We start from the raw sequence: 27,885 nt of genomic DNA, 5'->3' as shown, positions 1-27,885 counted from the left end.
GGCACATATAGCCAAACAATCCTATAATATCATTCATTCATGTTATTTTCTAGAATAATTTAGTAGTTTTACATTTATTATAGGTCAAATAAAAAGACATAAAAGAATACATTTGGAATGTCCCTTTTTTAAAATACATTGTTAAGTCAAACTTGAGATTTAGACACGTCAGCAAAAATGGGAGGAGGAACCTTCGTGACATCAATCGCGGCCGGACCGGAATAAGTGGCGCACACCAGCACAGGTGAAGCAGACAAGCAGCGGCACCAGGCAGAGACTGTTTATCTATCGTTGTAAGTCGCCCACACAAACACCAGAGAGGCAGCCGGTAAGACGCCAAACTGTGTCAATGTGACGAAGCTGTGCTAACGATAGCTTAGCCACGGCGTCTAGCGCGTGGCTTGTCACTGTTTGATGCTCACGTGCACTGATTGTTGGGTTAAACCAGGGGTCGGCAACCTTTACTATGAAAAGAGCCATTTCACCCACTTGCCCACTAAAGAAAAATAGCCTGGAGCCGCAAAACGTTGTATGTTTAAAACAACATTGGAGGGAAAAAAAAAAAAGACGAGTTGGAGTACTCTTGCTAGTACTGGAGATAAACTTTTGTTTTTAAATGAGCTCTAATTTATTTTTTAGAATCGTCAAATAACTCATTAATAATAATTAATAACTCAAATAACTCAAAGTATTACTCATTTCCCTTCATGTTAACCTGTCAGAGAGAACTGGATAGCATCCTGTCTGCTCATTCAGTCACCAGTCAGAACTCAGTCAGGATGCATTCATGGTCTCACACAAAGTTGGATTTTTGTAAACTCATAACGAAGATGTGCATTTTCACCACTCGGGTGCTTAAAAAATATTCAAGCATTGCAAAGGGAGCCGCAACAAAGAGACTGGAGAGCCACATGCGGCTCTGGAGCCGCGGGTTGCTGACCCCTGGGTTAAACGCTTGCTGGTCTCGTGGCTGACTTGATTTAATGTGGTTGGAATTGTGACGGGTGTAAATAGTTAGCTTATAGTGTTGGGTATGTATTCAGTACGTTTATTTCACTTTGGTTTGGAAATGTGATTTGAAAGCTAACTGAATTTTATTTATTTATTATAATTAGTAATAATTTAAGAACACATTAAAAAAAAAATATATATATATATATATATATATATATATATATATATATATATATATATATATATATATATATATATATATATAATATATAAATAAAAACAGCAATAAATATATGGGAAGTGGTGGAATTCATACCTGATTCATGCTTACCTGGTATCGTATTAAAGCTTAATTTGCTTATTCTCTATTGCAGTAATTTGTGAGGCATGGGATTTGTGACTTTGCACAGAATTTAAATGTGTTCCTTTTTCTTTCTCTTTTTTTTTTATTTTTATTGAAAGGTTTTTCACCTAATTTCAAGTGGCAAACTGCACCCTAAATTGCAAATGAAAATAAAAGATGCAAAACAGGACAAGCCGCTTATTTATTGAGTGAATACGCTTCCTACATCTCTGGGTAGATGGCTCATCCCCTTCAAGTGGGGATTGTATGAAACCAAAGGGAACTTGACATACATGATATATAATATCATATTTTGATATTGAATATTTTATTTATACATTTGTACATGTTTTTTAATCTTTAAAGAAATATATATACGTATATTAAAAATGAATGTAATTGAGTTTTAATATCAGGAGCACAATTTGTAACATTAACATTCATAATGATTCATGTAATATTTTGTCTCTAGTTTTCTTAAAAAAATAACATGGAATTTTGTATATACGTATATATATATTATATAATAAAAAATATAATATATAAATATAATATATATACAAATATGTATAATAATAATTATTAATAATAATTATTACTAAATAATTAGTTGTCTTGCCATACCCCAAATCCACTCTGTGCTACCCCTGCTCAGTTGTTGTCACGTTGCCATGGCGACAGCATCCTCCGTCCCTCATGTTGAGATGCTCTGTGACTTCATTTGACCTGTAGGGGGCGTTCATGCTTCATTGGAGTCCTTTTAAATATGACATCAGTACTTTTTTAGGCCTATAGAAACAGGACTAAGGCGTATTTATGTATTGTTCCCCTTTGCAGCGTGGTGTATGTAAATATTCAAATATGTCCGCCGTGCGTCAGTTGCCGAGCAGCCTCCAGCTCCCGGCGACGTCATCAGGGATGGCTGCGTTCTTCTCGGATACAACACACCATTGGTGCAGAGTTGGGAGCCCGTGAGCCAATAGGAAATGATCTCTGTGGTGCCTGCAGCGTCTGCAGCCATGCAATTCCTCCAGGGAGAACATTTCACACACACACACACAATGAAGACAAGAAGAATGGCCATCCGATAGACGGAGTGGTTCTTGAAGCTTTATTTACAAGCTGCGAAACACAACATTTTGGTAGGAGCACGAGGAGGGACGTTGGCAGTGAGTGAGAGGGCTAAAATCGACTTTTCGAAGCACAACAAATTGAATCCAAAAAGAGGCTTCAACTGAGGTGGTGACAAAAAGCGCTTCTGAATCCACCGTACACAAAGACAAACACCAAAGAAATCAAAACTTTACAAAAACAAACTTCTTTTTTAATGCAAAATCCTGGTGTTTCTACCCAAAAAGAATCGGCTGATATCTTTTTTTGTGCCTTTTATAGCACTGCTCGCTATGATCTATAGACTCTATTTCTACGTACGTATATGCAGAAACATTTGGCAACATTGAAAATACTGGCCCCGCCTTTTTTCTTCTTAAAACGGCAAGAATGGCTCTCAAGATATAGTTCCTGTCACATGCTCGCAGCACCTGCTGTAGCGCTGATAACGGGAGGGGGGGGGGGGGGAAGGGGGGGGGTGCTAATGCCGCACCCTGCTATCTTCTTATTTATAGCACCAAGAAATCCACGTCACCAAAACCACGTAGAAATACCGCATGTCGCACAGCCTCCACAGGCCCAATTCACACGGCCTATTTGCCTGCAAAAGCAAATAACCTCCAGGTCATTCACAGCCGCGGCTGTAGGCAACCCCCTGACATTGTTTTTCTATGGGCATTGCTGCGTTTGAAGAATCATGAGTGGTTAGTACTTTTTTATTACCTCTGCATCCAAAAGATCCACTGTGGCGACTCCATAATAATAATAATAATAAACGCTTGTTGACTACCTATTTAGCTTCCTGTGTGTTGCAGTAGTACTTTTTGGCGTTCTCACAAGAGGAACAACACGGAGAGAAGGAATATTTTTTTGGGGGGGGGGGGGGGCATGTCAAGCTTGAGTGACGCTGTGGCATAATTTGTTGTACTGTTGCATACAGTCAACTTATCTGCATTATTAATGCTCCTTACCACTATAACAACATTGGTTCTGTTGATGCGCTGTTGTACAATATACTGGTAAATTCTACAACATATGTATAAGAAAGCTAACAAATGGCTTCATAGCATATTTAGCTGTCGAGAGTAACATCCGTACAAAAATATCTAGCTCTGTATGCGCTTTAAAATGTTGCTATTCAGTTGTTGGTGCGAAAGTGGTGCACGTGTTGGCTGAGGCTCAACACATCAGCGCCATTAATGTTGGCCACATGGTTTGCTCCTTACCACTATCACAACATTGGTTCTGTTGCTGCTGTGTTGAGAATATACCAATATATTCTACAACATTGTTGGCTGTTTTAAAATGTTGCTATTCAGTTGTTGGTGCGAAAGTCGTGCTCGTGTTACGCATGTGTTTACAATCAACTCAACGCCATTAGTGTCAGCGGAGCAGTTTGCTTTTAACTGCTATTACAACATTGGTTGTGTTGCTGCTGTGTTGTACAATATACCAGTATATTCTACAACATTTGGCCACTTTTGGAAGCTAACAAATGGCTTGATAGCATATTTAGCTGTCCAAAGTAACATCCCTATAAAAAATATCTAGCTCTGCATGCGCTTTAAAATGTTGCTACTCCGCTTTTGGTGTGAAAGTGGTGCACGTGTTAGGCTCAACACATCAGCGCCATTAATGTTGGCCACATGGTTTGCTCCTTACCACTATTACAACATTGGTTCTGTTGCTGCTGTGTTGAGAATATACCAATATATTCTACAACATTGTTGGCTGCTTTTGGAAGCTAACAAATGGTTCCATAGAATATTTACCTGTCCAAAGTAACATCCCTTTAAAAATATGTAGCTCTGCATGCGCTTTAAAATGTTGCTACTCAGTTGTTGGTGCAAAAGTCGTGCTCGTGTTACGCATGTGTTTACAATCAACTCAACGCCATTAGTGTCAGCGGAGCAGTTTGCTTTTAACTGCTATTACAACATTGGTTGTGTTGCTGCTGTGTTGTACAATATACCAGTATATTCTACAACATAATTGGCCACTTTTGGAGGCTAACAAATGGCTTGATAGCATATTTAGCTGTCCAAAGTAACATCCCTATAAAAATATCTAGCTCTGCATGCGCTTTAAAATGTTGCTACTCCGCTTTTGGTGTGAAAGTGGTGTGTATGTTGCGCTTGTTGTACCGTTTACAACCAACTGTACACTATCAAGCAGTTTGTGCCTTCCTGCTATTATAACATTGGTTCTGTTGTTTTTATGAAATATCATTTGAATTGAATTCAATGTGTTTTAACTTATCATTTGAAATGTAAATGGAATGTAAATGACCTACCTTTTTAATCAAGAATTGTAAACAACAATGCAACAGCACTCGTGTTTTAAATTGGAATTGAACTCAGTTCAAATGTATACATTTCATTTAAATGACTAAATAACAAATCAGAATCAGGTGACATGAGCATAGGAGTGGAAATCACGTCCATGTGGAAATAAAGGACATTATGGGGAAAATATGGGAATGTCAACAGCGCCAGCCCCGACCTATTCCGACACAGGAAAAAACCATGAAAGCGGGATGGTGGCAGGAATACAGGAGCTTCATGAAAATCGGAATTCTAAACTTCGTACGACGAGTGCTTCTTCCGATGTTGCACTCGATGGAAGATGAGCAGGGAATTTTTTTTTTTTTTTTGGGGGGGGGGGGGGGTTATGCAGCAGTAACACCTTCAAAATGGTGTCAGGAAAAAGCAACGTTGGCGTGGATCCAAACTAAAGGACCCAAAGAGAGCACAGGATGTAGCTCACATGTTAGCATACACGTTCATATTTGGTGTGCATGAATGACAAGTACCCCCCTCTGCAGCCCCCCCCCCTTCCAGGTGTAAACGAGCTCTCGGACGTTGGTTTGGCAAAAACGTTTCATGCACGGATTCCCTGAGACGAACACAAGCGGACGCATTTTGTTCCCCTGTTCGATCCCTTCCGACACAACACCGCCGTTCACATCGCTCAGGCTCGTTGAAGACGGAGGCTGCGTTAACACTCGCAACGTTTGTTTGGCTTAAAGGAACTCTGGTCCAGACTTGGTGGGAGCCAAACCGGCGGACTGAGATCCCTTTAGAAAGGGGTCCTGGTCTGCTTGCGGTTCGGTTCACCGAAATGTGAGCGTACACGGACCAGCATCCATCCATCCATTTTCTATGCCGCTTAGCCTAACTAGGATCACAGGGCTATGCTGGACCAGCGTTGGACCAGCATCCATCCATCCATTTTCTATGCCGCTTAGCCTAACTAGGATCACAGGGGTACGCTGGACCAGCGTGGGACCAGCATCCATCCATCCATTTTCTATGCCGCTTAGCCTAACTAGGATCACCAGCGTTGGACCAGCGTGGGACCAGCATCCATCCATCCATCCGTTTTCTATGCCGCTTAGCATAACTAGGATCACAGGGCTATGCTAGACCAGCGTGGGACCAGCATCCATCCATCCATCCATTTTCTATGCCGCTTAGCCTAACTAGGATCACCAGCGTTGGACCAGCATCCATCCATCCATTTTCTATGCCGCTTAGCCTAACTAGGATCACCAGCGTTGTACCAGCATCCAAAGATGCCAAATATGAGAACGTGTATTGGAGGCCCAGACTCTCTGCCCTGCGTCCTCCCTCTGTGACTCTGTGTGTTTAACAATAGCACTCCTTAAAAGGATATTTTAGAGGCTTTTGGTGAACTCTAAACTGGATATCAGAATATTCAAAATAACCTACTGTATGTAGTATTCAGCTCAGTATTTTGGTTCAGAATATTTAGTTAATATTTCACAAAATGTCTTTGATAGTATATTTGACAAGCTTTTGGTCAAATTGAAGCTGGTTAAAATAGGAATATAATCTACATATTTAGGGTTAAATTTCTGTGATAGTATATTTGACAAGCTTTTGGTCAAATTGAAGCTGGTTAAAATAGGAATATAATCTACGTATTTAGCCCAGCAGATGAGATTCTTGTTTGGAATATGTGACGTACCTCATGTAATATTTCACAGAATCTCTTTCAAAGTATATTTACAAGCTTTTGGGGAAATTTAAGATGGTCAGAATAACCTAGTGGTCCGTGGGGGTCCGAAAACCAGTTAGCATTTGGCGAGACCGCCATTTGCCGTCTTTAACACGCAGCAGTGTTTGTAGTCCATAACCTGGTGACCCCACTGCTGCGTGGGCCACTCCGTCCGTCCATCCATCCATCCATTCATTCATTCATCCATCCATCCATCCATACATGCATCCATTCATTCATTCATTTATTCATTCATTCATCCATCCATTCATTCATCGATCCATCCATCCATCCATCCATCCATCCATCCATCCATGCATCCATCCATCGATCCATCCATACATCCATCGATCCATCCATACATCCATCCATCCATCCATACATGCATCCATCCATTCATCCATCCATCCATTCATTCATCCATCCATTGATCCATCCATCCATTCATTCATCCATACATCCATCCATTCATCCATCCATTCATTCATGCATCCATCCATTCATCCATGCATTCATTCATCCATCCATCCATGCATCCATTCATTCATCCATCCATCCATGCTTCCATACATCCATGCATCCATCCATCCATCCATCCATGCATCCATCCATCCATCCATCCATTCATTCATGCATCCATCCATCCATCCATTCATCCATGCATTCATTCATTTATTCATCCATCCATTCATTCATCCATCCATGCATCCATCCATCCATCCATACATGCATCCATCCATTGATTCATTCATCCATACATCCATCCATACATCCATCCATTCATTCATTCATCCATCCATGCATCCATACATCCATGCATCCATCCATCCATTCATGCATCCATCCATACATCCATCCATCCATCCATCCATCCATCCATCCATCCATCCATCCATCCATCCATCCATCCATCCACCATAACAACAACTCCAACCTTTTGAAGATCCATTGTTGGCAGGTATTTTTGTTGCGTAATAATATAATAATCTAATAATCTAATCTAATAAGCTAGAGTTTAGAATAGTTGACTTACATTTGATTGACGTCACCAAAGTGCTTTAAAAGTATATTTTAGCTTTTGATGAACTTTGACCTGGTAAATCTGGGAAATGATCCAAATAACGGCAGTTTGGAATATTAGAGTCATGAAAGTTATGTTAGCATATGTCCTTTACCGCGCAACCTTTGGTCACATGACAAAAATAGCAACATGTGCACCAGGTACCATTCTTGGTCCGGACCGGAGTACCCAAACCCCAAGTGTGAACGCAGCCTTAAAGTTCCCTAACTGAACTAGGATGGCAAAGTAAGACTCCATAAATACGTGTCAATCCCCAGGACTCCAGGTCTAAGCTCTCAGCTCTGGACCCAGTTCTGTGCCGAGGTCTGTTTGGCGCTGGAGAAGCCTCCCGGGTTCATGTTGGCGTTCTGGGCGGCGTCAAAGCTGAGGTCCAAGCAGTCGGCCTCCATCAGCTCGTTGCGGATGATGGAGTCCATGTCACACTCCAGACCGCCGTTGAAAGCCTCCAGATCCAAGTCGGTGGGGAATCGGTCCTGGCCGGGCAAAGCGTTCTTGCTGGGGGACTTCGGGTGCTTGGCGTCGCCGGAGTCCGCGCTCGCCAGGGCGGCTTGCCAAGCGGGCAAGCCCGGGGCCTGAGCGGCGCCGGCCTGGTCTTTGCGTAGCAGGAGAGCGTTGCGGCGGGAGTTCTGCAGGGCAAGGGCCGTGCTGGCCTGCGACATGAGCGGGTCGGACTGCGTGAGCATGACGCTGTGGCCGTGGGAGTCCAGGCTCAGGAGGTCCTGCAGGGTCTGGTGGTTGCTGAAGTGCGACGCGCAGGAGAAGGTGGTCTGCTTGTTCTCCTGGATGGTCTGCATGGGAGACTGGCGGAGGCTCGTCATGGACGGCGGGCTGAAGAGAGGGTTTGGACCGTAGCTGCCCACGGGGCCGGTCAGGCCGCTTCCGGGGCAGCTGAACGTGAACACGGAGCTTCCCTGACCTTTGCCTGCGCTGTCCTCCTCTCCAGGAGGAGGCTGCTGGGACGCCGTCAGGCTGATGTTGTCCAAAAGGTCGTCCATCAAGTTGTCCGAGAGACCGTCGTTCAGGTTCATGGTTCCCGCCAGGTCAGAGAGTCCGGCGGGCCCCGTGGACGGCGACATGCTGCTGGGACTGGAGTACAACATGGGGGACAGGGGAGAGTCGTCAACGGGGACCTCGTCCAGCTCCAGGTTGGCCAGGATGGGCGACAGGCGGCCGCTCAGGGTGCTGGCGTTGGAGTTGGTCCGCGAGCGGAAGTCGGTCCAGGCGTCCAGCTCGTCGCTGCTGCGGGAAGTGGGGCTCCCGGTCCACTTGGACAGGCTGGACGAGCTCTCGGAGCCGCCGTCCTGGGCGGCCTGCAGCGAGGCCTTCTTCTTGGTGGCGCGGCCTCGGGCGCCCTTGATGTACTTGCTGTTGTCCATGGAGACGGCACGCCGCCGCGGGGCTTTGCCCCCTTTGCCCCCGTCCGGGTTGACCATCCACCAGGAGCTCTTGCCCGTCCCTTCATTCTGGACCTTGACGAAGCGGCTGTGGAGGGACAGGTTGTGCCGGATGGAATTCTGCCAAGGACCAAAAACAACAGTGACTGGATGCCGCTCTGGCAGGCGGGGCTAACTTGGGCTAATGGAGGCTAACGGCGTGCGCCGACTGCCTCCAACCAGCGGAGGCGCTGTCCATGCGGTCTGGCTAAAAAGTAGACGACGGCTGTGGTACAACTTCACTTCGCCGGAATGGAAACAGGAGTTCAGAATGATCCGGGATTACTTCAATTCTCTTTTTTATATATTTGGAAGATTGGCGGGAATTTACGACATAAAAGACTATTTCTGGTTACAAAGTAAACAATAATTTATTCGAGTTCAAATCCCACCCAAACTTGATCAGGTAGCAGATGCTAATTATTAAATTAGCGAGCCAATCAATAGGGTTCATTACCGAAATCAACACTTGGGAGAATGAACATACTGAAGATGACAGCTGGGCAATATGGACCAAAATATGGACCAAAACTCATATCCCCATATATTTTATATATACAAGTAGACTATCAATGTATAAAATATTTTTTCCATAAACTCAATTTAGACAAAAGTCACAGCCAAATATGTGTGCCAAGTTTAATTAAAATTTAACCATTTTATTTAAAAAAAAAATGCACTGCACTCACGGTAGTCTCTGCTGCCGTGTTAGCGCCGTTAGCGCTTCCACTTCACATTCCCCATGATGTACTGTCTTTATCCAGCAACCTTTATACCGTCTTTTTCGCTGTTCACTCCCGCTATGCAGCCTCTCCTCCTCCGTATCTCCGCGAGTATACCCGATCATTCAGCGTAGCAAAGGGGTGCTCAAAGCTAACAGCTACTGCGGAGTGTAAACAATGGCGCAAGAGGCAAGCTCCAAACGCAACAAGATGAACTGCCGTAGCTGCACGCTTCCTGAAGGGGTCGCTGTAGCACAAAAACAATACGGAAGTCGTAAATAAAACACGATTAAACACTAAAACCGCCACAGGAGACACAGAGTTGCCGTGGCTAGCTTGCACTCGGGCGGCGCCATCTTGAAACATGAGACCATCCCATCATTGCAGGGCTGCTGTTATCCACTCATGCTAAGCTATGCTAAGCTATGCTAAGCTATGCTAAGCTATGCTAAGCTATGCTAAGCTATGATCCGTGTTGATGTTTGATCCCTGACCACGCCCGGTCCCACAGGTACATCCTGTACGACCCAAGCGGCGTCTGAGCGGGTAAATATTTCACCCCCCCCCCCCCCCCCCGCCGCCCCCCCACCGCTGCTTTGCCAGTTCATCCGATCTCCTGATGTTGACCTACATGATTTCTCCTGAGCTGATTGGCCCCTTCCACACCAGGAAGCAGCCATTGACATCCATCGGAGGTGAAACACTATGTAATGTTAGCACGTTAGCATCACATAGCTATGCTCGTGTTGCTAATGTTAGACGTTATTCAGGTTGGGGATTTCAATTTGTTTCATTTTTAAGGCGTATGTTCCCTAATTGTTCTCCAGAATACAACCTGAGTGGTATTTGACCTAAAACTCTCTACTTACTAGTACTACTAGTACTACTTACTAGAAAAATTGTATTCGTATTTTGTCGTACATCGACAATACACGCGATGGTGGTCAAGACGCTTATATTTTGTGCGACTTCAGAAGAGTTCTTGCGACAATATACGCAATGGTGCAAAACAGGCTTCGCTACACATCTTGAAATACAGCTCTGCAAGCTCTCTGTCGGGCAGCAACAGGCGTGGGAAGATAGATCATTTCATTTGTCTGCAGCAAACAGGCTAATCTAGCATGATGTTACCATGTAATGTTAGCACTTTAGCATCACGTAGCGAGTCTTATTTATGTCTTAAATTGCTCTTCTGTCTACTATATTGGATACAAGGAACGTAGTAGGAAGTGACTATGGGGGTGTTATTTCATGTTTAGACTGCTCTAATGTTAAAATCCGTATTTAGAAGGTATGCTCCAACCATGAAAATGTTCCATTCCTAAATAAGAAATGTTATTTCTCTGAAAAGATCACGGTCAGGTCTAGAAGGAATGACTGCAATACACCAGGGATTACTGCATGTCAGAAGTGGACCAGGCGGATGTACTGCATCATCATGGCACTTCAAGAAATTCCCGGGAATCAGCGCCCGTCCCACATGCAGTTGTGCAGGATTACAAACCTACCCCCCCCCCCCCCCCACACACACACACACATACAGTATATATCTAAATCCTGTAAAGCTCTCATCATCAGACTTGATGCCCTGACAGATGAATTGGTTTTCCAGGCTGCACTAATCCTTGAAATCAGGTCTGTCTGCAATGTGTAGCATTGTCCGTGCTAGCTCATGGTCTGGAATATCTTTACGCTAGATAAATATTCCCAAAATTCAGCCTAAGCAGTCTCACTAAATTAGACGTGTCAAAACTTGGTGGTGTGGAAGAGTCCGAAGGGCCAGCAGTAAGTAGGACTTCATCGGTGTCCTAACTGTCTTCATTTGGTGGAAGTCATGGAACCAAAGCGTTTATCTATGTAGCATGATAGCATAGAGGAAGCAGGGTTGCTAATAGCCTTTTCCCACCACAATTAGTGGCTCTACTAAAAGGTTTATTTTACACACCGGCAGTCCCGTAAAACACGTTAGACGTTACCCAGGCTGCTAAAATGCTAAAGCCACTTACCATTCAGAGACGTCTTGAAGTAACCCCTTTTTTTATGAAACTTCTACTACCTCTGGATCAGATTGGGCATCCAATACGGTTTCTGAACTCCGATAAAGTTAGCGGCACAAACTGAAAGTGTTTCTATTCCGTGCCTCCCACGAAATCCAAAGAAATACATCTGAATAGGTGCCGATTCTGGAAGATCTGGAAAGCTTTGTGTGCTGGTTATGGTGTGGAGCTGCTCTATAGGAGTCCACAAGTCAATACAAAGGGCCGAAAAATTGACAAAATAAGTACCTGTGACCGCTGGGATGTTTACAATATAATTTTTTTTAAATCACCTAAATCAACCTATAAATGTATGTGTAAGTGTCGCACGACCAAACTAAAATATTGTTTAAATAAAAGATATAAATCATGGAATTTAAATGTACGGAAATAGTCCAATTAAACAGTAAGATGGAAAGAAAAGATTTTTAAAAATCCATTCTGCACTTTGGTTTTTGCATGCATGACAATCACATGTGCAACGGTATGACAACATGCGTGTTTAAAATAAAAGTATGACTCCAATACCAGTTGCACGCCAAGCACCTAAAGGAGTGAACTCAAAAAAAGCCATCAAAAGTTCGGACACACTCGCTCGTGCCTTTGAATGACTTATGACTTATGACTTATGACTGCTACTGAACATGTTTAAAAATAAAACACTAAATGCAGTAAAATATGCAGTAAAATATGCAGTACCCATGCACCCATATTGCGGTGATTGGAACAGTAGGGCCGATATAAGTCATACAAATACAAATAGCACATAGAAACTAAATTGGAGGCTAGTTTATACACATCAGTGGTGTTGTGGTGACGTCACCACGTAGCAGAAGTGTGAATGAAGGCACTCATGGAGAGTAGAGGGTGGGGGGGTGTTGGTGGTGGTCTATGGTGGGGACACAGCAGTGCGTCCTTTGTCGCTCACCTTCCAGCCGGCCGAGCTGTTGCTGTCTCCCTTGTCCTTGAAGTAGGGGACGGAGCGGACCATCCAGTCGTAAATCTGGGACAAGGTGAGTCTCTTCTCGGGGGAGGACTCTATAGCCTGCGTGATGAGGTCCGCGTACGAGTAGTTCCCCCAAGCGTTCCTGCGGGCCGAAGACTTCCTCAGCTGCTGCGGAGCCGCCGCCGCCGCCGCGGGGGCAAACTGAGCCGAGGAAGGTGAGGCGTCCCCGGCCTCGTCGCCTCGGAGCCCCCGCTGCTGGACCTCCACCGGCCGCGAAGCGAGGTGGAGGCGGCCGCCACTCCCGCCGCTCGGGGCGAGAGCACCGGCGGCCTCCCGGGGGGGCTCGCCACTCCCCGCGCTGCCGCTGCCTCCCTCGTCGTCATCCTCTTCCTCGGGGATGACGTCAGCGTCATTTGCCCCCGGTTTGCCCGTGCCACAGTCCGGACGGGGCAGGGGCCAAGTGCACGACCGCGGCCGCTTCTGTGGCTCAAAGTCCGGGTCGATGTCCACGTTCGGCCCCTCCTCGGCCATGTCAGCGGCGGTAAGCGGGACGGTGCACGGACGGTTCCAAAGTCACTCGGGTCGCATGCCATCAAGCGAGGGCTTTGGGTGCAGGCTATTTGCTGGAATGTCAAAGCACATGTCCTCCTGCCGGACTACCAGAACATTGACCCCCCCCTTTTTGTGGTCCTGTCCTCATGCGGCGTGCACCGAATGGCGAGCAGGGGAGGGCGGGGGTCGGGGGGGGGCTCTCTTGACGGAATCCAGGCAGCGTTCCAGTACAAGCAGCCCGGAGCCCATTCACAAGATCGAATCGCAACACGTCATCTTCATTCTGCAGCCCGAAGCTGCCATCTTGACCACCTTCTCTGCACTGCACAATTCATCTTCATCGTGCACAGCAGACCTCCACTGGCTCCTTCTTCTTTCTCCCCCCCCGCAACAAAATGACTGCAGAAATGTGGCGCCGCCCACTCAGTACTTAGCAACACCATTGACAGGAAGCAGCATGGTCATGAAGCAAACGTTTCATTCAAGATGATGAAACCCCAACCAAAATGCTGCTGCTGGAAACGACGCTGCACCGCTTCTTCCTCCTCTGCTGTGCTGCCTCCAATTAAAGCGACAGTATGGAGATGACCAGTGACGTCATCCTCCTCGTGCTGCATTGCACGGGGATGCCCAGCAGGGGTCACCGAGCTACAGCATTGTACTCAAATCAGCGTCTAAATATTAGCACAATATTAGCTACTGACAAGACCAGAGGTAAATATGGGCTGTATCACTTTATTTGACATTTACTGCTAGCTACGTTTTATTTTTAAAGCATTTAGAATGAAAAGAGTGAATAGATGTCGAATGTATCTGGTCCCTAGCTTGCATATTTTGACAAGTATCGGACTGCGATAGTAGCTATTGCGATATTAGCTTGTCACTTTGTGTTCGGATGTTCGTGCCATTACGTGCATTCTCAGCTGACTTATATATTATATATATATTATATTTTTATACCGCACAGGAGAGAAAGTGTGTTCAAGTCTCACATAAGGATTGTTATGATTGGCAAAATTCCCGCCCAAAAGTTGTACTTTTAGAAAGTGTTTCAAATGAAACAGCGATCATTTTTTATTCGTTTTTGAAAAAAACGGCGGCATAGACCGTATTGATAAAACATTCTTGAAGCAAAGGTCCATGAAGTGCAACATGGTTCATAAAATATTGCATGAAATACTTTCTGTACAACATGGAGTCTCTGATGTAGTCAGATGAATGAGTAGTGTTTCCGTTTCCTGTCCCCACCAGATGTTAGGATTTGGGCTTAGCGCTGCGGTCGCCCTCCAGCCAGTACTCCTCAGTCTGCATCTCAGTGAGTCTGGAAACGGTCCTCTGGAAGGCAAACATCTCCTCTTCTCCGCTGAAGATGGACAAACTGCTGGCTTCTTCCTGTGATGAACACAATCCCGTGGTAAAAGTTTACAATGGCGACTTTTAAGAAAAACCTTCCCCTACTCTTTTCAGTCCCAGGTCGTCCATGAGGATGTGGCTCTCGTTGTGATCGTGGTGGTCTCCCTCGTGGACAAAAAGCTCTTCCAGCGGGTGGTCTGCCAGGAGCACCACACGCACCTGAACAACACAAACCATCAAAATCTCACATTCAGTCGTTGTGCTCAGGAGGTGCTGGAGATGACCTTGTGGTCGTAGAGGGCGTCCACAAGCGTGATGAGTCGCCTGGCTTGAGTCTTCTTGTTGAGCGTCAGGAGCGGAATGTGGCGGATGAAGACGGTGTCAAACAGATGGGACATCTCCAGGTAGTCGCTGGCCCCTAGAGGCTGACACACACATTACATGACTGGTATGCAATCTGGCCAATGGGTGTCCAAAGTGCAGTGTGGGGACCATTCGAAAAATAAACAATTATTTAACAAGATTATTATACAAAACAACAGCATATTGAAGATTGTTAAAACATTAGTCTTACTCTGTCGCACAGCTCCTCAAAGGTGCAGTCTGCAATGGTCCCGCATGCTTTGCTCAGATGCACTCTCCTGTTGTGGACGTTCAGGACTCTCGGTCGAGTTACTGTGGCGGCAATTCACATGTTACTCCATCATCATCATCATCATACATTAGTAATATTAATACCGCTTTGCTTACTGTCATTCTGCTTGAAGGCCAGCTCATCAAACATTTTATCCAGCGTTGCTTCTGCATCGGGCTCACTGGAGCTGCAATCAACATAACGCAATCCTTTTTAAATGTAAAAACATTTTCAACATCATGCCGGGACGTCTCACAGGAAGTAAAGTTTCCCCGAGGAGGGTCTGTTCCTCTTGCGGTAGTCGATGCCGGAGTCCAGACGAAGAGTTTGGCAATATTTCTGCTCATCAGGGAGAAAACGATTAATTTGCTGGCGGAAGTAAAAAGGTGAGGATGGTGAGCGTTTACCTGCAAAACGGCAATAAAAGGCACAAAGTTGACCCTCTGCAGCCCGTTTTTATACAAGTCTGAAGGAAAGAGAGCAAGTATTGCAGTTCATTGTTTGCATGGGTTATGGCTGACAGTAGGACAGTAGTCCATGTTATTATGAATGATGGCTATTATTATTGTGCCTGTCGTGACATAATTCAAGCCTTAAATAAAAGCCTGTTGTTCCCAACCCTCAAGTGCAGCCATCTCTGACACATCTTAAGTGTACGATGACGACAGCTGAGGATTTAGCCACTATGCCCCCCCCACCTGTGGAACAGCCTGCCGGAGAGCCTCAGGACTGCAGAGATTGTTGATATTTAAAAAAAAAAAAAAAAAGATTAAAGACATGCCTTTTTAATCAGGCTTTTAACTCATATTTTAAACTCATCTTACGTTTGCATCTTTTTAGTCCTATTTTATGCTTTTAGTCTTTGGCTTTTAACTCAGGGGCGGTCCTCCACACTGGGGGCTGTGTCGGGTCTGCTGATGGAGGTGCTGTCCTTGGGTCCCTTCGACCCGGCCGGCTGGCACGGCCTGTGGCTCCTCCCAGTGTGGACAATTGGAGTGGCTAATTAACCTAGCATGTTTTTTTGGAATGTGGGAGGAAACCGGAGTACCCGGAGAAAACCCACGCATGCACGGGGAGAACATGCAAACCCTGGTCTCCTAGCTGTGATCTGCACGCTAACCACCCGACCGCCGTGCCGCCCTGTTTTCCTTTTAATTGTGGTAATTGTTTTTAATTCTGTAAAGCACTTTGTGTTGCGTGTCCTTGCAGGAAAAGTGCTCTACAAATAAAGTTGATTCGATTTGACTACTGCGTGATGAAGAGCTTTAGCTCAAGCTAAATGGCTAACAGCTTGACAACAAAAGCAACAACGACAGAGAGAGACTGACAACGTGTGTAACGAAGGAATATACATTTATAAAATCTTTCTGTGTACTAAATATGTAGTACCATGCTGCGACGTGGACACCCGTGTATTATAAGTACATGAGCTAAAAATGCATAGGCAACAAGGTCACGCAATCTATCAGTTTAGAGTCTTCATGTCCACATTCCTGGTTTCATTTTAGCCACTGTTTGAGTCCTTTAACTGATTTAAATGTGGTTTATTTAACTTTTTGCTTGGCTTCTTACCTTCAGGGGGTCTATTGGACGTTGCTACGACGACAACGCCGTTCAGGAAGAGATTCTCAAAGAGCTGCTTGAGGATCATGGCGTCGGCGATGTCTGTGACCTGGGATATAACATCAGCACACACGGGTCAGGACCTTTTATGCTCATTTTCCCATCCTTTGTATTGAGTTGTGGTGTCCTGTAGAGCAGCTACACACAATAACCCGCACAGAAAACTTTTTAGATTGTCCAGAATCTGCACCTATTCCAGCTGTGTTTCCTTGGATTCGTGCTTCCTGACAAAACGTTCTTAATTCATTCCACCCACGGCTCACCTTCGGACATGCCGACTCGGACACTTGACAGCCTGAATTTAAAAAAAAAAAAAAAAAGGAAGTCATTACCTGGAACTCATCAAAGCAGAGCAGGCAGGCTTCCTCGCTGATCTCCTCGGCAACCGGCGCGATCGGGTCATACGATTTGGCCATTTTCCCCGCTTTCCTCTTTGGCAAACTCTGCTTCAGTCGATGGATTCCTAAACAAATACAAATATTGAAGTCAAAAACCTGGCTCATTGTGTGAGCAAGACATGTCACCATGGTAACAGGATCTTTAACCTTGTATGGCGCTCAGTGTCGCTCACTTGGCAAAACAGAACAGAACTCTTGCTACATCTTCTTATTCACTGGCAGACCAGGAGCGTGTGAGCGTGTGTTAATAAGCCGAGTTCTTCTCAATATAACATCTTTATGAGCGATGGCGCCAAATAATGTACATTCAGCACATTCGGTGCACACGCTTGGACAATCTGGTCATGAAGAAACACAAACTAACGTTTATGCACGTCCAACATGAAGCCGTGAAAGTGCACCCTCTTCTTCTTGTCTGTCTCCACGTGCGAATAAAACATGTCCATCACCATCGTTTTTCCCGTGCCTGAAATGACACGTACGGACGTCGTCAGTTTTGGATTGAAATCGGCAAGAAAGCGTAATTGGGATTGGGGTCACTTACCGACATCCCCGTAAATGTAGTGACCCTTCGGAGGCTTCGGCTTGGAGAAAAGCTGCAAAAGACATATGCTGTACAGTGGAGGGTGGAGCCTATTTGCTGGATTTAGCATTTCATCATCCGCATTGTTAGTGTCAAAATTAAACTTTGGTTTTTTATGGGTAGTCAATGACTAGCGTTTTCTCCCCATTCACAGACGGTCTTGGATTGGAACCCCCACAAATGATGTTTACATTCGTCCTATGTTGGTGGGGTCAAGTCAAGCAACAGAGGATGAAGTTGGAGCTCCAGTTTGCTAGGGAGACTTCCACACTTCTTCCTAAGGTAGATCCCATCTTTCCGACCCAGATGACACTACCAAGTGGAAAGAGGAGGATGAAAACTGCAGAGGGGTTTGGAGATGCCCTCATGTCGTACTTGGGTAAAAGAAGTGATAGAACGACAATGGAGTTTGAAAGGTTCCAGCAAAGTCTTGACAAGCTTCAGTTTCTTAAAGACGCTTTTGTAAGCCTCAGTTTGTTAAGTTAATTCATGTCTGCAATATCGCTCGCGAAAATCCCAGAAATCACGATTTAGGGGCTGTATTTCATTTGCAAGAGGTGGGGTTTTTTCTAGGTAAATCAAAAACACAGCCTTAATTTTGGTGGCAATGTGTCTGTATGACAGGTGTTAATCATATCCCAAGTGGACGTTGCATTTTGATCTTTGGATTTACCACCCCCTACTACCTACTATGTTTTAATATTAGAAGTATATTTGACCTTTTGGAAGATGGACGTGGATGTGTTGCTGTATCCTCGGAGTGTTTTGTGCAGCTGGTCCAGTTTGAGCAGCACCGCTCTCTGATGCTCGTCCTCCCGCAGGGTGCCCTCCCGAATCAGCCCGCTGTAGTGGTCCAGGGGGCCGCTGAAGCTGGCGGCGGTCACCACGCTCGTCTCCACCTCCGCCGCCGCATGTCGGGCGTCCACGGCGTAGCCTTCGTGTCGACAGCAACAACGCAACGAGGTCAGTCACTTTTGACGCTTTCTTTCCAACTGACAGCTACAAAGTAGGGGTGGGCGGCTCCAATTAACCCTTAGATGCACGAGTGACTGGACCCTACATTCTTCCATAAGTGGCTCAAAAATCACCCATACTAGAATCAATGCCTTTTTAGGACAATTATGCCATTTTGGTTAGGAATATTAATCACTTGTATGATATTTAGTATTATATTTAGGACCACACAAGAAGGATTCCATGTTAGAAACATCTTCATTTTTCACTTTTTTACATCTTTGAAAAAGAAAGACCCCCAGGGGTCAATACTGGGGCCAAAACTGTGCAACTTGTACATCAATGATATCTCCAAAGTAACGAAAGACTTAAAGCTGGTATTATTTATGGATGATACCACTGCTGTTTGTTCTGGAGGGAGTACAGACCAAATCATTAGAAAGGTCAGAGAAGAAATGGTCACACTAAAAAGATGCTTTGATGATAATAGATTGTCCTTGAACCTAAATAAAACTAAAATCATGCTGAAGAAATGGTCACACTAAAAAAATGGTTTGATAATAGATTGTCCTTGAACCTAAATAAAACTAAAATCATGCTGAAGAAATGGTCACACTAAAAAAATGGTTTGATAATAGATGGTCCTTGAACTTAAGTAAAACTAAAATCATGCTGTAAAACTACAATTTCTTAAAATGTATAAAAGGTAAGTTAAAAATGTGAATGGTATGATATCAAAAACATGTTTTTGAGGAATACCTGGAATATGAAATGATGACAAATTTTCATTATGAAGATATTTCAAGAAAACAACATTTTTGACCCACTTATGGAAGGTTGGGGTAGTAACACAAAAACTACAATTTCTTAAAATGTATAAAAGGTAAGTTAAAAATGTGAATGGCATGATATGAAAAACATTCATATAGTCATTACGAAGATATTTCAAGAAAACATTTTTGTCATTTTCGCCCCATTTGTGCATCTAAGGGTTAAACATCAATACTAGCATGATCAATCAGTTCTCTTCAAGGTTGTGTTGTTATCTTTTATATATTGTTATTTTCTAACTCAAGGAATAGGTGTATTTTGGGGGTTATTTTGTTAATATAGTATTATATAACTGTAGTTACATATTGTAAAATGCTCATAGTAATTTCTTGTTTGCCTCAATCATGTGTGTGTCAATACATTTTAAATCCTTTTTTAAATGATTTTAAATGACTTGGTGTTCGATCGACATCAACATTTGCAGTATCGCCCACTCCTACTACAAGCAAGGTAGTAATGTTACTCCGAATAATGTTGCTGTTTTTGGTCAGGGGGCAAATAATCGCTGTAAAAAAATCGCTGTTAAGTCTCCAAAGCGTGAGTTTGAGAAGGAAGCGGACTACAACACGACTCGTCACACACGGCCAGTGAACTAACTCACCCAAAAGGCGTCTCACCTCGTCTGAAAAGACCGCCCAAAGTTTTCAGCAGATCTTTGTGGAACTGTTGCTCGCTCCGACGCAGAATGCAGCCTAAAGAGGCTGAGGGTGACATCCTGACAGACAGCGGCGTCCACACCGCCATCTTGCTTTAAATCAACTTTATTGCTACACGGACAGCTAACAGAAAATGCTCATAACCAGCAGGGGGAGACATTTCATCCAGTTTGAATGGGGAGACTACATGAATACGATATACAGTATCATTTCATGTTAATGATGTAGTGACTATATCATTAACATTTAATAAAAAAAACATATGCTACTTTCTTTAATGCATGTATAATACAAGTTGAGAGATGTCACTAAATGACAAGTGAGCCGTATACCGCCAAGAACTATTAATCAAATTTGAGACAAAAAAAAATAAATCTCGTGTTAAATAGTAGTCAAGATTATGTAGTAGGGAGAACAAAAATCTATATGTATATAGAATATTTCTATGTGTATAATAAATAACAAAGGGCAAATTAAAACAAAAATAGATAATAATAAATATAATATATAAATAATATTATATAATTATTATATTATTATATAATATAATAATACATAATTTAATAACATTTATTAAATTAGACAAAACAAAATAATAATTACATAATTAGAACAATAATTAAACTATTAATAATAAGTACAAGTAATATTGCTGTGTATGTGTGATGATTTATGATTCACTATAGCAAACCATAGCGCTGGAAATCAAATGTAATATTTTTTTAAACAAAGAAACCGTGCCATAAAATGCATCAAAATCAGTTTATTCAGCAATGAAATCGATGAAATGAAAAAAAAAGACTTTGATTGTACGCAGCATCTGGTGGTCTAATTTTACCTCCACATCAGCGAACTGCAGACAAAACATGGGAGGGTGCTCGCAGGCTTCCAGGCTTGTTGCCATGACAACAAAGGAACCCCACCATCACCACCGCTACGACCCCCTAGAGGCACATACTGTCTCTCTCTCTCTCTCTCTCTCTTACTCTCTCTGTCTGCCTCCGTTGTCCACACAGCGTTCCAGCGGAATCCGCCTTGCTGCGCCGCCGAAGGGAAATAGGAGCGAGGGGTCCATCCGTGTCGGGGGGGTAAGTGGCTGACGGTTTTGTTGACGTTCTTTGTGCACGTCCGAGGAGATGCTCCAAATGCCGGAACTGTCATGGTAATAGTACCACATATAGCTGGGTCGCCATGGTGAAGGCCCCCCCCCCCCTTCTCCTCCGCCTCTCTGCTGAATGCATTAGTCTAATGAGACGCTTGCAGCCGTGTGCAGCCGCAGCAAGAAGTACAAGAGGGGAAAACATGGCTGCATGTGAATTCTGACATGTTTTGGGGATTGAGAAAGGTGTCCCCGCTTGTAGGGTGGCCGTGCATTGGTGCCACCCTTGGGCGGATTGATCTCATCCTATTCCTGCTCTTTGTCCGCTGTTGCGTTGCAGCTCCAAATGAGTGTACCTGCGGCGTCGGCGCAGAAAGCAGACGACAACAACGTTGAGATGCAATCAGCTGCAGTGGCGCCCTCCTCCTTCATGCCCGGTCAATCGGGCAAGATTCCCGGCAGGAAGAGAGGGAGACCCCCGCTCCGCAACGTCGCCAAGATGGATTTTCCCAGCCGCTATCCCGACTCGCTCCCTCCGCTCAAAGTGCCCAAGAAAAGAGGGAGAAAGCCGGGCTTCAAGGTCAGCGCTTTCATAACCGATGCCCGAGTTGAGTGATTGACAGCCGTGAACGAGTCGTCTTCTTCCTGCCGCAGCTGAAACCCAGGATGGTGATGACGCCGCTAGCCATCTCCCCGCCCAGCAGCACCCCCGAGCCCGACATGAGCTCCATTCCTCAGGACGCCGCCACCGTCCCCCACTCGGCCACGCCCCAGGTGCTCACAGGTAGGACACGCCTTCAGCACGCCATCGACGGCGTCCGGTGTAAACACCAAACCAAAACTTTCATTGGCTCTGGCAACTCCTGACAGGAAAAGAATCAGGATTTGGTTTGCATCCGTTCCTCATGTTCTGTAAAGGTTCCACATGGATTTGGATGAAACTTTCAGGAAATGCGATGTGGAAGAACTGGTTCCATTTTGGAGGTGATCCGGATCACCGTCTGGATCCGGAAACTTATCAAAGGATTCTTTAAGATTGCATTTTCCACACATTTGTGTATATAACTCCTCAATAAATGAGCAGCATAATAATAATACGGCGCTTGGTGGAGGTCTGAAGTACTGAAGTACTGGAGTACTTCTCTAGTTTATACATGGAATAGTTTGGTACAGAAAACCAGTTTAAGACCATATAACGACTTTCTTAGATCATTAGAGCCCTCTAGACATGAACTAACACCCCTAACAACTAAGGGAAATAAGCCATATTAAAATACGACTACATTGGTAAAGTTTTTCCGACAGCGTACTTCCTGCGGTGTCTATTGTCTGGTCAATATGACATTACTGACACCTAGTGACCAGTTTAGAATACTACATGTTATGTAGTATGACACATGGCATCATGCAATGACATGATAGGACAGCCTTGGCACTTTCGGTACAGAGCACTAGCTTAGTGCTAGCATGCTAACACTTAGCATGTTTGCTAATTTACTCATGTCTAATTGCAGATACTCTCATGGCGTGATGTAGGGACAATATAGGACTGCTTTGACACTTTCAGTACTATCTTGCTAGGTGGTAGCATGCTAGCATGTGTTAGAATGTTAACATTTTGGCTACATGACTGAATGCAGATACACAAGATGTGGGGACACTATCTTCAACCATTAACCAGCAACCATTTTGTAATGAATTTCCTTTGGTAAAGCGTCATAGATGTGGCGAGGGACGACCGCGCCGCTTGGCTGTTATACGTTATTTTATTTTGGCCGGGAGCTTATGTACACTACCAGTCAGAAGCCTGGAGACACGTTGTCATCCAATAACATGCTTGTGTGTGTGTTCCATGTCAGTGTGCATCTACATCAACAAGCAAGCCAACGCCGGCCCCAACCTGGACAGGAAGAAGATCCAGCAGCTGCCCGGCCACTTTGGCCCCGACAGGCCCTCGGTGGTGTTGCAGCAGGCCGTCCAAGGCTGCATCGACAGCGCCTTCCAGCAGAAGACCGTCTTTGCGTTGCTCACGCAGGGCTACGGTGGCGAGAAAATTTCAGGTAAGATTGCTTTTATAGTTATGATCCCATATTTCCACACAATAAGTAAGATATGGTAGAACCACAGAGCAATAAAGAGTGTGGAGTGATTTATGATTGACAACAAATATAGAAATATTTCTGTCCACCTTATGTTGTATATTTGTAATATGAGGTTTCCAGATCATATTTTCATCTATTGTGATCCCCAGAAATGTATTTTCCTTCACCCTTTCAATGTCTACACCGTCTATTTGTATTTGCTGGTGCGTGTCCTTGATGATTTTAGTTTTATTTAAGTTCAAGGACAATCTATTATCATCAAAGCATCTTTTTACTGGGACCGTTTCTTCTTCTTTCAATTGCAATTGTGACAAATGATATTTTTAAGGCAATTCGCCCACAGCCACCAGCCTGGGACGGCCAGCCCCGTCAGTCTTCTGTATGAAGTCTAAAAACACATCAAGGAAGTAAAGGCCAAATATGTGACAAATGATATTTTTAAGACAATTCGCCCACAGCCACCAGCTTGGGACGGCCAGCCAGGAAGTCAAGGCCAAATAAACAGAGGAGAGCTTTGTGTTTCCATTGCAGCCACGTTCGACGGCAAGCAGCACCTTCTCAGCCTCCCCGTGGTCAACAGCATCGACTACGTGCTGCGCTTCCTCAAGAAGCTGTGCCGCAGCCTGCACTGCGAAAACCTCTTCAGCGACCAGCCCATCAGCCAGCGAGCCTACCAGTCCGACGGTACCCACACCGCACCACACCTGCCCCAGCTGCTGCTCCCGACTCACACCGACCTGCCTCTCATCTCCAGCTGAAACATCACGGGTGGACGACTACCACCACGAGCAGCCAGACGGGAAACGCTACACGGTGGACCCCGGGGAGTCTGCTTTCAGCTCCATAAGCTCCTCCTACTCGCCCAAGTCCTCCTACGGCTTCCGTTCTTCACAGCAGTTCCCCAACGCTTCGGCCACCATCAGCGCGTGCAGGCAGTCGGCCGCCAGCCCCGACGCCTTCCCCGAGAGCAACAGGACAGGTGAGGGGTCTTCACCTGGCACATCAAACACGAGAGATGGAGCACAAAGTCACCGTTTGACTGATGACACTGTCAGAGATCCTCTATGCGACAGGAGCGCTTCTCTGTTTCTCAAGGACCGCCTGCAAAACACACCAGCGGGGGAATCTATCTGAGGGGAACCCTCTGTAGTTTTTACTGCAAAACTTATTCTCAAAGATCCTCCGTACGACAGGAGCGCTCTGTAGTTTTTAAGGGCCTACTCAAAAATGCCAGTTGTCCTCCCCCTGAGGACTCTAAGTGGGTTTGGAATAGAGGATAAGGGAATCTTAAAGAACCAAATTATAAAATGAGAACCAGATTGTTTATTCCTGACAACAATACCTAATACAGACGTCCGGGCTTATCTGCAGTCCCTGTATGCCTACAAGTAAGCGGGTCTTATTACAGCAAAGCTGCAAAAAAGCACCCTTCCTTTCCCCGCCCGGCCTTTTATACACTCAAGATAAAAATGATATAAAATTGCGTAAGAGGCTGGAGTCCTGGACCATCAGCTTTGGCCACTGCCCTCGCTTGAACCGCCTCTTGAACCTCTTTCATGGCGTTTCTGCTTTCATTTGTTCGCTGGGGCATCAAGGCATCTTTCCTTAGCTTGCAGGGGCATCAAGGCATCTTTCCTTAGCTTGCAGGGGCATCAAGGCATCTTTCCTTAGTTTGCTGGGGCATCAAGGCATCTTTCCTTAGTTTGCAGGGGCATCAAGGCATCTTTCCTTAGCTTGCAGGGGCATCAAGGCATCTTTCCTTAGCTTGCTGGGGCATCAAGGCATCTTTCCTTAGTTTGCTGGGGCATCAAGGCATCTTTCCTTAGCTTGCAGGGGCATCAAGGCATCTTTCCTTAGTTTGCTGGGGCATCAAGGCATCTTTCCTTAGTTTGCTGGGGCATCAAGGCATCTTTCCTTAGCTTGCTGGGGCATCAAGGCATCTTTCCTTAGCTTGCTGGGGCATCAAGGCATCTTTCCTTAGTTTGCTGGGGCATCAAGGCATCTTTCCTTAGTTTGCTGGGGCATCAAGGCATCTTTCCTTAGCTTGCAGGGGCATCAAGGCATCTTTCCTTAGTTTGCTGGGGTATCAAGGCATCTTTCCTTAGCTTGCAGGGGCATCAAGGCATCTTTCCTTAGTTCGCTGGGGCATCAAGGCATCTTTCCTTAGCTTGCAGGGGCATCAAGGCATCTTTCCTTAGCTTGCAGGGGCATCAAGGCATCTTTCCTTAGTTTGCTGGGGCATCAAGGCATCTTTCCTTAGTTTGCTGGGGCATCAAGGCATCTTTCCTTAGCTTGCAGGGGCATCAAGGCATCTTTCCTTAGTTTGCAGGGGCAAGGTGGGGATGTTTGCATGTGTTAGCTTTTATCTTTAGCTAGCAAAATTGAGCAAATACCTTCAAAGGACGTCCAGTGCTGCAAAAATGCTTGTTTTGCAAGGACCTACTACAAAAATGTTTGTCAAAGATCCTTTATGAGACAGGAGTGCTCTGCTGTTTTTAAGGTTCAACAACAAACATATGAGCTCTGTTTTAGGGGCACCCTGCCTGCAAGAACACGAGTCAGAGATCCTCTATTTGACAGGAGGCTTCCGCAGTGTCATCTCCGGCTGACAGGATGCTGTGTTGTGAAGCGATGACGCAACGGCGTGCGGATGCATCGAAAGAGCATCTAAGCGTCGCGTGTATGTTCAAGGAGCCATGTTCAACTCCGTAGTTTACCCCGCAGAGTCCCAGGAGTCCAAGGCCCCACCCGGTAAGGACCCGTCCTCGTGGACCGTGGACGACGTGGTCTGGTTCATCAAGGATGCCGACCCCCACGCCCTGGGCCCTCACGCCGACGTCTTCAGGAAACACGTGAGCTTCGCCTCGCCTTGCCTTGACCGAGAAGGAAGCCCGGCATCACGGTTCTTTTGTCCCCCGCCAGGAAATCGACGGGAACGCGTTGCTGCTCCTGAAGAGCGACATGATGATGAAGTACCTGGGCCTGAAGCTGGGCCCCGCCCTCAAGCTCTGCTTCCACATCGACAAGCTCAAGCAGAGCAAGTTCTAGAAGGTGGGAAGGTTGGAGTATCTGAAGAAGAAGCATCGCACCTTCTTACTTTCACTTTCTTTCCCGGACTCCTTCGGCTTCCTTCCAGTCCAAAACAAAACATCTCCACTGGCGGTTCACAAAGATTTTACACAGACAGAGACTGCGCTCGCACATCTTTACGCCCTCTAAGCTATGGTACGGAACACGTAGTATTTCTCATAATACTTTCACTTTATTTTTGGAAAATGAAATTTATTGTTGTAAATTTTCCTTATAAGACTTTTCCGCCATTCTCCCAAAAAGTCCAACTTTATTTCTTTCTCATATTACAAGTTTTCAAAAAGCACTTTTTTGCATTTTATCTATTTTTCAATTTCTAAAATAATATTTCAACTCTATCCGACTAAAGCCAAATTATTTTTCCTTGTATTACGAAGATATGCTCGGAAAACTGACCTTTTTTTCTCATTCGAATCCAACTTGTACAACTTTAGTCATTGTTTGGCTCGTTTTTCATAATATTATGATTTTTTTTATGGGTGATCTACTTTCCACAACTAAAATGGCGTCATTATAGTACATCATTTTTGTACAATGATACTTTTTTTTTTAATTTCAATTTTTTCCCTTCATATTTTGCCTTCATTCTGGTAAAATGACTGATCCTTCAGTTTTTGCATTTTTTTTTTTAACTTGTAAAAATAATATTTTGGGAAAGTTGCTCCTTAAGTGTAGCAACAAAGTGGCTAAGGTGCCGAAAGCGATCCCTCCAACCACGTCTTCTTCTTCCCTGGCGTAGCAGACCTGCTGCGTTGTGACACGTTCATGAGCAAGAGCCAACACAATGCATTTGTGGCGGTCCAAATGTATTTAATAATAAGTCAAGGAATATAGGGGAACACTGCTAAAGCGTATCATATTACCTACAATACATATTGCTTTCCATAACACATTAATAACACAACATCCACCGTTATTCTTTCTATAGGCTCTTTAAAAATCACAGCAAATCATCTTTTATATGTCTTTTTGTCTAATAAAAAATAATAATCACTTGCTAAGTGAATGCTGCTGTCATGAAAAGCATTCCCGTGGTTTTCTTTCTGAAAATGATTCATGCTGACAAGTGCAGATGCAAAACGTATACAGTATTTACATTTGTTTATTATACAGTATTTACATTTGTTTATGATACAGTATTTACATTTGTTTATTATACAGTATTTACATTTGTTTATTATGCAGTATTTACATTTGTTTATGATACAGTATTTACATTTGTTTGTTTGCTGTGGTGTCCAGCAGGACCATATCTTGTGTAATCCTGTATGTTATATATATATATTAAATTATAACAGACACCCAACTGGTGTGTGTGTGTGTGTGTGTTTGATACACTATACTGTATAGTGCAGGGGTGTCAAA

At 44.7% G+C, this 27,885-nt stretch overlaps 3 protein-coding genes across 5 annotated transcripts; 1 reads left to right on the top strand and 2 right to left on the bottom strand.

Moving 5' to 3' along the window:
- Positions 1 to 313: 313 nt before the first annotated feature.
- Positions 314 to 27,779, top strand: LOC131107037 (sex comb on midleg-like protein 4). Of its 3 annotated transcripts, XM_058056670.1 has the most exons (14): positions 13,696 to 13,911; positions 14,449 to 14,611; positions 14,818 to 14,954; positions 16,763 to 16,882; positions 17,943 to 18,070; positions 18,610 to 18,751; positions 21,246 to 21,317; positions 21,669 to 21,908; positions 21,983 to 22,112; positions 23,188 to 23,388; positions 23,962 to 24,114; positions 24,185 to 24,409; positions 26,155 to 26,282; positions 26,353 to 27,779. In XM_058056670.1, the coding sequence occupies exons 8-14, from the start codon at positions 21,675 to 21,677 to the stop codon at positions 26,476 to 26,478; spliced, it is 1,197 nt and encodes a 398-aa protein (XP_057912653.1). In that variant the 5' UTR covers positions 13,696 to 13,911; positions 14,449 to 14,611; positions 14,818 to 14,954; positions 16,763 to 16,882; positions 17,943 to 18,070; positions 18,610 to 18,751; positions 21,246 to 21,317; positions 21,669 to 21,674; the 3' UTR covers positions 26,479 to 27,779. The 3 variants fall into 3 exon arrangements, with proteins under 3 accessions (XP_057912652.1, XP_057912653.1, XP_057912654.1); XM_058056669.1 differs by lacking the exon at positions 13,696 to 13,911 and adding an exon at positions 314 to 328 and having other exon boundaries at positions 14,449 to 14,954; XM_058056671.1 differs by lacking the exons at positions 13,696 to 13,911; positions 14,449 to 14,611; positions 14,818 to 14,954; ... (1 more) ...; positions 17,943 to 18,070; positions 18,610 to 18,751 and having other exon boundaries at positions 21,230 to 21,317.
- Positions 2,120 to 13,753, bottom strand: foxo3a (forkhead box O3A). Its single transcript, XM_058056667.1, has 2 exons — positions 12,628 to 13,753; positions 2,120 to 9,022 (listed from the first exon to the last, which is right to left on the bottom strand). Exons 1-2 carry the CDS (start codon positions 13,174 to 13,176, stop codon positions 7,784 to 7,786), a joined length of 1,788 nt encoding a protein of 595 aa, XP_057912650.1. The 5' UTR covers positions 13,177 to 13,753; the 3' UTR covers positions 2,120 to 7,783.
- Positions 13,926 to 20,337, bottom strand: afg1la (AFG1 like ATPase a). The gene is made up of 13 exons (XM_058056668.1): positions 20,191 to 20,337; positions 18,508 to 18,722; positions 17,750 to 17,801; positions 17,570 to 17,671; positions 17,140 to 17,270; positions 16,757 to 16,856; positions 15,592 to 15,650; positions 15,441 to 15,523; positions 15,301 to 15,371; positions 15,125 to 15,225; positions 14,835 to 14,975; positions 14,656 to 14,769; positions 13,926 to 14,589 (listed from the first exon to the last, which is right to left on the bottom strand). Exons 1-13 carry the CDS (start codon positions 20,315 to 20,317, stop codon positions 14,452 to 14,454), a joined length of 1,434 nt encoding a protein of 477 aa, XP_057912651.1. The 5' UTR covers positions 20,318 to 20,337; the 3' UTR covers positions 13,926 to 14,451.
- Positions 27,780 to 27,885: the final 106 nt, after the last annotated feature.

Source organism: Doryrhamphus excisus, chromosome 19, assembly GCF_030265055.1.
Source record: "Doryrhamphus excisus isolate RoL2022-K1 chromosome 19, RoL_Dexc_1.0, whole genome shotgun sequence".
Taxonomy (NCBI): domain Eukaryota; kingdom Metazoa; phylum Chordata; class Actinopteri; order Syngnathiformes; family Syngnathidae; genus Doryrhamphus; species Doryrhamphus excisus.
The sequence above is the reverse complement of the archived record's forward strand: the minus strand, read 5'-3'. Positions and strand labels throughout refer to the sequence as shown.

Coding starts and splice junctions, on each gene's coding strand:
- foxo3a (XM_058056667.1), bottom strand. CDS start 13,176: ATGGCCGAGGAGGGGCCGAACGTGGACATCGACCCGGACTTTGAGCCA. Junction 9,023..12,627: donor ACAGCTCGGCCGGCTGGAAG/GTGAGCGACAAA, acceptor GGTCCTTGGCAG/AATTCCATCCGGCACAACCT.
- afg1la (XM_058056668.1), bottom strand. CDS start 20,317: ATGGCGGTGTGGACGCCGCTGTCTGTCAGGATGTCACCCTCAGCCTCT. Junction 18,723..20,190: donor GGGCGGTCTTTTCAGACGAG/GTGAGACGCCTT, acceptor GTCGACACGAAG/GCTACGCCGTGGACGCCCGA. Junction 15,524..15,591: donor CTTTTATTGCCGTTTTGCAG/GTAAACGCTCAC, acceptor CCTGATGAGCAG/AAATATTGCCAAACTCTTCG.
- LOC131107037 (XM_058056669.1), top strand. CDS start 21,675: ATGAGTGTACCTGCGGCGTCGGCGCAGAAAGCAGACGACAACAACGTT. Junction 21,909..21,982: donor GGAGAAAGCCGGGCTTCAAG/GTCAGCGCTTTC, acceptor TTCCTGCCGCAG/CTGAAACCCAGGATGGTGAT. Junction 23,389..23,961: donor CGGTGGCGAGAAAATTTCAG/GTAAGATTGCTT, acceptor TTTCCATTGCAG/CCACGTTCGACGGCAAGCAG.